At 62.6% G+C, this 9,674-nt stretch overlaps 1 protein-coding gene across 2 annotated transcripts; it reads right to left on the reverse strand.

Annotated features, from left to right (window-relative positions):
• Positions 1-323: 323 nt before the first annotated feature.
• LOC128826960 (ly6/PLAUR domain-containing protein 5-like) lies at positions 324-9,674 on the reverse strand. Of its 2 annotated transcripts, none has more exons than XM_054010565.1 (6): positions 9,602-9,674; positions 4,557-4,655; positions 4,065-4,196; positions 3,515-3,691; positions 2,720-2,866; positions 324-1,547 (listed from the first exon to the last, which is right to left on the reverse strand). In XM_054010565.1, the coding sequence occupies exons 1-6, from the start codon at positions 9,654-9,656 to the stop codon at positions 1,276-1,278; spliced, it is 882 nt and encodes a 293-aa protein (XP_053866540.1). In that variant the 5' UTR covers positions 9,657-9,674; the 3' UTR covers positions 324-1,275. The 2 variants fall into 2 exon arrangements, with proteins under 2 accessions (XP_053866540.1, XP_053866541.1); XM_054010566.1 differs by lacking the exon at positions 9,602-9,674 and adding an exon at positions 8,755-8,905.

Below are 9,674 nucleotides of genomic sequence, written 5' to 3' on the forward strand. Positions count from 1 at the left end.
CCTGGGGCTGGATACCAGGGTAGCTGGGGTTGTGACACCCGGCCCCCCTACATTCACCACTGTCATATCATTGTTATATGTCTTGTACAAAGTCTGCTTTGTGAGGTATGATTCTAAAAGTCTTGAGCTGTTGCACGTTAATCTCCTGGTAAGTTGTGTGCACTCGCACCGTCCGGGGAGCTGTGAAGTTTGGCTACGCGTGTGTTACTGAAACATGTGGTGAGGGTGGGAACAGCCCCAACCAGCCTTTCAGGTACAACAGTAAACAGGCCAAACACTGCTGATGGCTTATTGAGGAAACAGACGTGAGCACACGGATTACGCCAGGTTGTGTTTTTGTGTATTTGCTAGGTAATCTGCTTAGATCTGTTCCCGGTCACTTATAATCACTTCACATCGATCTTTTGTAGTTAATCCACGTTTTATCTCAACCAGAGGAGTTTTGAGTGAAGTGTCTGGGAAAAGCTCATCTTGGCTAACACTGGCTTGTTGCCTACGTGGGGGGAGTGACTTCGTGACTGAGGTTGCACTGTACAGATCCCTGGGTTTATACTCCAGCAGGGGTGCCAGGCGGGGGAGCTGGGAGATTGGCTGGCGTTTGCGTGGCTTCGGTAAAGCACTCAGGTAACTCAGTTGGGTGTGTGGCGCCACCTGCTGTCGTGTTGGGTGATAGCAGGGCCTGGAGAAAATGGCTGAGCCGGCCCCTCTGAATAATCAAGGGGCCACAGCAGTTCCAACAGCTCCCAGACGGCACCCCAGGGGGTACAACCCGTCACAGGGCCCGTGGGGCCGATCCGGGGGCAAGAAGGAGGCGGGACACTGAGGTAGATGGGCCCGTGGGGCTGATCCGGTGCAGCCGTCCCTCAGCTCCCATTCAATACCCTCGGCCTGGCCAGATGGGGCGGCTCCGGGATCTCCGGCTCAGCCGTTGTATGTTTACAAAGAAATCCCCAGTCCCCACATGAAGCGCGATTGGGCTGGGGAGTTTGGGCAGGGGCGCGGCAGCCGCTGGCCATGCAGGACCCCGTGACCGCACCTAGCGGGGACAGCGTCTCCCCTGCTCCAGAGGGACGGGTATTAAAGAGCCCTGGGCAGCATCTCCATCACTTCATGGGGCTGCGGTGCATCGGGGGGCAAAAGGCGGGGGAGGAGCTGGGCACAGTGGGAACTGGGGGGCTGGGCCGGGGCTGGCTCGACGGACTTTATGGTGCACCCAGGACTAGGAGGGGTCCTCTATAGGGGGCGTCTCTATCCCCTGCCCTGATCCGGGCCCTCTCAGCCCCCCAGGCCCAGCGCCCCCAGCAGCAGCAGCGCAGGCAGGGACAGCCCAGGCCGGGGGCTGGCGTTGGTGGGGCGGTCCCGGGTGGGGGCTGTGCGCAAGGGGCGGGGGCTGGCCGTGGGCGCCGGCTCCGGCGCGTGGTTGCACAGGGGCTGGGAACAGCAGGACGTCCTCTCGAGCTGGATATTCAGCCAAGGGTTGTTCGGCGTGATCGACGCGCAGCCCACCGCCTGGCAGGAGCGGAGATAGATGGGCACCACAAAGCCCCCTGGGAAGCCCAGAGAGAGGGTCAGACGGCTGTCTGTCTGTCCCTCACCGGACGCACCCCGCCGCCCTGCTGGCCACATATACAGCCCTCCAGCCAGCCATCCCCGTACACATCAATATCCATCTGTCCATCCATCCATCCGTCCAGCCATCCATCTATCCGCAGGGCCAACGAGGGGGGGGGGAGCTGGTACAAATTACTGGGGCCCAGCGGTCCGGAAGGGGGCCCGGGCCCGGCTTCCCCCCCCTCCATCAGCCCTGTTTAGCCAGTCCGCCCTTGCTGGGGGGCCCGAAAAAGTTTTTTCACCGGGGCCCGAACCCGCTCTCGGCGGCCCTGTCTATCTGTCCATCCATCCATCCACTCCCCCAACCATCCATCCATCCGTCCAACCGTCCATCTATCCATCCGTCCGTTCATCCATTCATCCACCACTCCTCCATCCATCCATCCGTCCAACCGTCCATCTATCCATCCGTCTGTTCATCCATCCGTCCGTCCATCCATCCACTGCCCCATCCGTCCGTCCGTCCGTCTGTCTATCCGTCCATCCACTCCACCATCCATCCATCTGTCTGTCCGTCCAACCATCCATCCATCCGTCCGTCCATCCATCCACTCCCCCATCCATCCGTCCATCCGTCCGTCCACTCCCCCATCCATCTGTCCATCCATCCATCCATCCGTCCATCCATCCATCCACTCCCCCATCCGTCCATCCGTCCAACCATCCATCCATGCATGCATCCGGCGTCCGTCCATCCATCCATCCATCCAGTCCCTTCGCCCACACACATCTCTCCATCCAGCCATCCCCCTCACCACTGGACATCCCCCAGCCAGCCATCTTGCCAGGCCCCCCACCCCCATGTACACCTCCGCCAGCCCTCCCTTGACCTAGACATACCCAACCAGACATTGGGACGCCTCTCGCTCCACTCAGCCCTCTCCCCAGTGCCACGGACAGTGCCCTCCGGCTGCACTTCTGGGCCTGACCCCTCCAGCTCCCCCCACCAAGCCAGCCAGTCCCTGGCCTGCAGCCGGATCAGGGCCGGTGCCCCCTAAAGTGGAAAGGCCCCATGTCCCATTCCCCGATCCTACTGCGCTGGGAACCCAAGAGTCCTGGCTGCCTCCCCCCCCCCACCCCGGCAGCTCTGAGGCCGGCCCCTCCCTACCGATGGTGGCCGTGCCCATCCCCTCGTAGCACAACGGGAAGTCATCATGGCACTGGCTCTGCTGGGCGCGGCGCAGGGAGCAGCTCTCCGGCGTGGTCCCGATGCAGGTGTAGCACAGGAGGCTGGTGGAAGTGTTGTCTGGGGGCGCTGCGGGAGGGGAAAGGGGTGAGGAACCAGCCCCACTGACCTAGACAGAGTGGGGGGGACGAGGGGAGATGCAGAAACCCAAGCTCATCAGACACCCCTTGGTAGGGGTGGGGGCCCGAACGGGGGGGGGGAGAGAAACCCATTAGGTCCTGTGCTGAGACCCAGAAAATCAGTTCACACGGAGCACCCCAAATAGTTGTGGATGGGATTGGGGCTGGTGCCCCCTGGAGGGGAAAGATCCCATTCCCCACTCCATGAGCCAGTCAGTCCCTGCCTGGGCCAGATGGGACTCGGCGCCCCCTCGAGGGGACAGGCCCCATGCCCCATTCCCGCCCCCCTGAGCCAGCCAGTCCTGCCCTGGGGCCGGATGGGAACCGGCGCCCCCTAGAGGGGACAGGCCCCTGCCCCATTCCCACCCCCGTGAGCCAGCCAGTCCCGCCCTGGGGCCGGATGGGAACCGGCGCCCCCTAGAGGGGACAGGCCCCATGCCCCATTCCCGCCCCCCTGAGCCAGCCAGTCCTGCCCTGGGGCCGGATGGGAACCGGCGCCCCCTAGAGGGGACAGGCCCCTGCCCCATTCCCACCCCCGCGAGCCAGCCAGTCCCGCCCTGGGGCCGGATGGGAGCCCCCCGGAGGCTGAGGCCGGTACCTGTGGAAAAGACCGGGATGTGGCTATTGTCCCGGTACCGGTGGTTACAGAGGCTGGCGTTGCAGAAGCGGGTGTGGTAGTAGTTGGGGAGATACGGCCCGTCGCTAATGCCGGAGATGTCCCGAATCGGCGCCGCATGGCAGCCCTTCTTCATCACAACCAGCATCCGCTGCCCCCCTGGGGAGACGGGACCCCAACGCGGGACAGTGAAGGGGGCAGCAGGGAGTTCCACAGGCCCACACCGGCTCATCCCCACGGGCCCAGCCACCCTGATGTCCTGCCCCGTCCCGCCCCCCCAGGATCAGCCCCATGGATCCATCAAGCCTGGTATCCCACCTCCTCCCGGTTCAACCCCATGGACCCATCTATCCCGGTATCCCCCCCATCCCAGATCTGCCCCAGGGGCCCATCTAGCCCAGAACCGCCCCCTCCCCCCGGATCTGCCCCATGGGCCCATCTAGCCCAGTATCCTGCCCCCTTCCGGATCAGCCCCCTGTCCCTCGGGGTGTGGCGCCATCCCAGGGTGCCCCAGATCTCCAGGCAGCGTTACCGGTGCTCAGGGCAATCAGCCCCTCAGCACAGACGTTCTGCGCCGGCCCGCAGGTAACCTTGGGCACCTCGCCCAGAGAGATGTTGCCCGTGAAGGTGCCCATGTAGCTGTAGCACTCCAGCCCGACAGCCACTGGGAGAGAAGAGATGGGAGAGGATAGGACAGAACCCAGGAGTCCTGGCTCCCAGCCCCACTCCCCCGCCCCCACCTCCCTCTAACCACTAGACCCCACTCCCCTCCCAGAACTTGGACAGAACCCAGGAGTCCTGGCTCCCAGCCCCACTCCCCCACCCCCACCACCCTCTAACCACTAGACCCCACTCCCCTCCCAGAACTTGGACAGAATCCAGGAGTCCTGGCTCCCAGCCCCCCTGCTCTAACCACTAGACCCCCCCTCCCAGAGCCAGGAGAGAACCCAGGCGTCCTGGCTCCCAGCCCATGCCCCCACCAGTAAACACAGGACCCCGCTGGACTCTGGAGATGTGTCAGTACCTTGGAGCAGCAGAGCTGAGAGCAAGGAGCAGAGCAGCGCCCCCTTCAGGACCTGCCTGGAATCACTGGGGTGCATTTTCTTGGACACTCGCCAGAGTTCTGCAGGGAAAGGGTTAACATTGGATTGGGCCTCTCTGTGAGGTGAGGCAAGGACCCAGGAGTCCTGGCTCCCAGACATCCCCCGCTCCAACCCACTAGACCCCAATCCCCTCCCAGAGCTGGGGATAGAACCCAGGTGTCCTGCCTCCCAGCCCCTCTAGCCCACTAGAGCCGTTCCCCTCCCAGAGCCAGGGATACAGCCCTGCCCCACTGAAAGCATCTCTGTGTCTGCATCACCTAGCACTGGGGGGCCCTGATCCAAGCGTGGGGCGCGTCGGTGCCATGTCAGTCCCACTGCTGCGGCTCCTGATAATAACAGGTAAATATCAACCGATATATATTTTCCCTCTGCAAAATTACCCCGTGGAACTCACTGCTACAGGACCTTGCCGAAGTCCTGGGCTTGGGGGGGCGGGTCTCATGGGGAGCAGGGGAGGTCTGTATAGCCAATGGGAGAATCCAGGGTTCCTATAGGGCAGCGGGTCTCAAACTGGGGGTCGGGACCCCTCAGGGGGGTTGTGAGGTTATTACAAGGGGGGTCGCGAGCTGTCAGCCTCCACCCTAAACCCCACTTTGCCGCCAGCATTGATAATGGTGTTAAATACATAACAAGTGTTTTTAATTTATTAGGGGGGCCGCACTCGGAGGGTTGCTGTGTGAAAGGGGTCACCAGTCTGAGAACCACTGCTCTAGGGGGGGTTAGAGTAACTAGAACCCCCATGCTCCAGGGTGAGCTAACCGCCCCCTCCCAAGGGTCAGGAAGGAACAGCTAAGTCGACCACTGGCCACTTGCACCTTCCTCGGCAACCACTGCCAGGATCAGGCCTTCGTCTGCAGCCAGGTTCACAGAGCACCGAGCAGCAGCCGTTAGCTATGAAGCAGGAAGTCACATCGGAATGACATTAAAACAAGGTTAGGGTTACCATATTTCCACACTGGGGGGGGAAGCCCCGCTCTTGCCCCGCCCCCATCCACTCCCTCCCACTTCCCACCCCCTGACTGCCCCCCTCAGAACCCCCAACCCCCCCTGCTCCTTGTCCCCTGACTGCCCCCTCCTGGGACCCCTGCCACTAACTGCCCCCTAGGACCCCACCCCCTATCTAAGCTTCCCTGCTCCTTGTCCCCTGACTGCCCCCTCCTGGGACCCCTGCCACTAACTGCCCCCTAGGACTCCACCCCCTATCTAAGCCTCCCTGCTCCTTGTCCCCTGACTGCCCCCTCCTGAGAACCCCCCACCCTAACTGCCCCCCTTGGACCCTACCTGTCCCCTGACTCTTATCCACACCCCCACCCCATATTCACACACACACCCCCAGACAGACCCCTGGGACTCCCACGCCCCATCCAACCACTCTCCACCCCCGACAGGACCCCCAGAACTCCCGATCCATCCAACCCCCTCTGCTCCCTGCCTGCCTCGACCCCTCTCCACACCCCTGCCCCCCTGACAGCCCCCCCAGGACCCCTGACCCATCCAACCCCCCCCGCTCCCTGTCCCCTGATTGCCCCCCTTCTCCAACTCCCTGGCCCCCTTACCATGCCGCTCGGCTTAGAGCAGGTGTCTGGCTCCGCCCCGCCCGAGCGCTGCCGGGTGGCGTGCTAAGGCTGCAGGGGATGGGGGGAGCCAGGAAGGGACTTTGGCAACCGAGGCCCCAATGCGAGCGGCGCTCGGCCGCCCTGTCAGCCGCTTTTCACTCTTTAAATAGCCGACCGGGGGGAAATCCCGGTCATTTTTAGATTTTTAGAAATCCCCCCCGGACGGCTATTTAAAGAGCAAAAAGCCGGCCATGTCCGGGGAAACCCGGACGTATGGTAACCCTAAACAATGTAAGATCAGGCTGGTAAGAAGGAGACCCCGTCCTAACGGCCCCCACTATCACCGGATACAGAAACAGATCTTAAGATGCAGGGCCGGCTGCAGGGTTTTGGCCGCCCCAAGCAGCCCAAAAAAAAAAAAAGCCGCGATCTGCGGCGGCACTTCGGCAGGAGGTCCTTCGCTCCGAGCGGGAGTGAGGGGCCGTCCACCAAATTGCCGCCGAATAGCTGGACGTGCCGCCCCTCTCCGGAGTGGCCGCCCCAAGCCCCTGCTTGCCAAGCTGGTGCCTGGAGCCGGCCCTGTTAAGATGGTTACAGAAAACTTAGCTTGGTACACCCTGTCTGGCAAGAAACCACTTATCAATAGCGGTGGTTGTGAAATCCTCATTTCTTTATTGTTTTATCTGTATGGTCCCCACTTCCCTATTGTTATCTGTCTGGTCTCTGTCTGGTTCTTTGATTGTTTCTGTCTGTTACATAATTAATTTGGCTAGGTGTGAATTAATGAAGGTGGTGGGGGATGATTGGCTAGAGCATTGTGTTACACTATGTTAGGATTGGTTAGTCAAATGTTAGGATCATGATTGGTTAAGGTTCAGCTAAAAAGGACTCAAAGTTCACTATATAAACTGGGGTCCAAAAGGAAGTTCTTGGGGAACCAACTCCAGGACATGGCCCCAAAGACCAGAGCCGCCAGACCTCAACGCCCTGCCAATGACGCCGTGCAAAAAACAGAGTCCCCCAGATGGCCCCGATCCTGATCCTGGCTGGCCAGCAGGAAAAGTTCATGTGTCTGATTGGGAGTGGGGAGCACTGTGTGTGTCGCGTGTGCCGTCTGGTTCTGGTGACTGTTAATAAATAGAGGTGACGTAGGATATTACTATGTAAGGCACATTCACTGGGAATAGGTCCTGCACACCTGCAGAAGTAGCATATACCCGGAGCCCTACGGATTGGGAAAGGGGGCGGTACTTCCATTGACCAGGTTAATTACACCCGGAGCCCTACGGATTGGGAAAGGGGGCGGTACTTCCATTGACCAGGTTAATTACACCCGGAGCCCTACGGATTGGGAAAGGGGGCGGTACTTCCATTGACCAGGTTAATTACACCCGGAGCCCTACGGATTGGGAAAGGGGGCGGGTACTTCCATTGACCAGGTTAATTACACCCGGTGGGGGATTTGGAGGGGCTAGGGCAGAGGGTTGGGGTGTGGGGTGGGGTTGGGGGTGAGAGGTTCATGATGCAGGAAGAGGTTCAGGGCTGGGGCAGAAGGTTGGGGTGAGATCTGGCTGGGGGTGTGGGCTCTGGGGTGGGGTGGAGCTGGGATGAGGAGTTTGGGGTGTGGGAGGGGCTCAGGGCTAGGGCAGAGGATTGGGGTGTGGGGGGTGAGGGCTCTGGCTGGGGGTGTGGCAGATCTGGGGATGAGGAGTTTGGGGTGTGGGAGGGGCTATGGGCTGGGGCAGAGGGTTAGGGGGTGTGGGCTCTGGGCTGGGGCGGGGCTGGGATGAGGAGTTTGGGGTGCAGACAGGCCAGAGAGGAGGACTCCGCCCAGCCCTCTCCCCACCGGCAGCAGCGAGCTCCGGGGGAGGGACCCCCCTCTCCCCCCCACCACACTCACCCCCACCACGGTCACTGCACGTGCTCCTAGGGCCCCTCTCAGGTCCAGGAAGCCCCCTCGCCTCCCCTGTGGTGGGGGGGGGCATCACATGGGTGCCTCCTCCCCAGCTGCTGCCCCTCACTGTAGCCTCACTGGGGGTGGGGGATGGATGGGGCTGCCCCTTGCCCAGTGTGGGGCAGGAGCGGTGCCTGCGGGCGGGGGAGGGGGCCTGTGCTGGTGGAGGGTCCGGGGGGGGGAGGGCAGGGGAAGGACAGCCTGCCCTGGCACTGGGGGGGGGGCACTAGGACCCTGCAGCCGCAGTTGACGCCCGGAGCCAGCTGAGCGGAGGCAGTGGGGAGCTGCAGGGGGGAGACCCGGGGGCGGCCCCAAACATTGGGTGCAGCCAGCGCGGGGGCCAGGGGTCTGGCTCAAGGCTGAAGGACCCTCCGAGAGCTGCCAGGCTCCCCAGCCACGCTCCCAGCCCAAGCCCCATGAGCCCAGAGGCGTGGGGCGCCCCACAGACGCCATGGGGCCCTCCAGCGCCCAGCCCATGGGAGCATCGCCCCTGTTGTAGCCCATCCCCGGAGCAAGGGGCAGCACCTGGCGTTTCCCTGCGCCCTTCTCCCTCTACCCACCCTCCCTGCTTGGGGGGCAGGGGCAGGGCCTGGGGGGAGCAGCAGGTACCTGGGCTGGGGCTCGGCAACCTTCCAAGGCCCAAGGCCTCCTCTGTGTTCAGCGCCCCGGCTCCAGACCCCCAGGCTCCCACAGGCCCTCGCCAGGCGGCCGCTTCCCCAAGAATGCCGCATGACAGGGCATTGCCCAAGAGCGGCTCTTGTGTTAGCACAAACAACTTGGCAGCTGGCACCGCCCCAAGGCCTACATCCCCTCCCCCCCGCCAGAAATCCCATCGCAGCCGTACGCAAACCAGGACAGAACCCAGGAGTCCTGGCTCCCAGCCCCCCCTGCTCTAACCCACCAGCCCCCACTCCCCTCCCAGAGCTGGGGAGAGAACCCAGGAGTCCTGGCTCCCAGCCCCCCCTGCTCTAACCCACCAGCCCCCACTCCCCTCCCAGAGCTGGGGAAAGAACCCAGGAGACCTGGCTCCCAGCCCCCCCTGCTCTAACCACCAGCCCCCACTCCCCTCCCAGAGCCGGGGAGAGAACCCAGGAGTCCTGGCTCCCAGCCCCCCCTGCTCTAACTACCAGCCCCCACTCCCCTCCCAGAGCTGGGATAGAACTGGGGTACTGACTGGAGTACTGACCACCTTTCGCCCCTAGAGGGCGCTCATGCCACATGACATGGCCTGCACTGAATTTGCAAGGCCTCAGCAGCCACCAAGAGACCCCGACGTCCCCCTAAGTCTCCGCTGCCCTGGGACCCTCAGCGCCAGGCTGGCACGAGAGCCCAGCACCCTCCGGGCAGGGCCGGCTGAGGGGAAATGACCCTTCCTCAGCGCTGGGGGGGCGCAGCCGTGTCAGCGAAGGTCGCAGGTATAGAGCTGCGAGCTCCCAGGTTTCTACGATTCACTAACCAAGAGCAAAGGGCACAACATTCGGCTCAATTCGAGTCAGCGATGAAAAGAACATGGGCTCCGAGCGCCGGAT

Source organism: Malaclemys terrapin, chromosome 21, assembly GCF_027887155.1.
Source record: "Malaclemys terrapin pileata isolate rMalTer1 chromosome 21, rMalTer1.hap1, whole genome shotgun sequence".
Lineage (NCBI taxonomy): Eukaryota > Metazoa > Chordata > Testudines > Emydidae > Malaclemys > Malaclemys terrapin.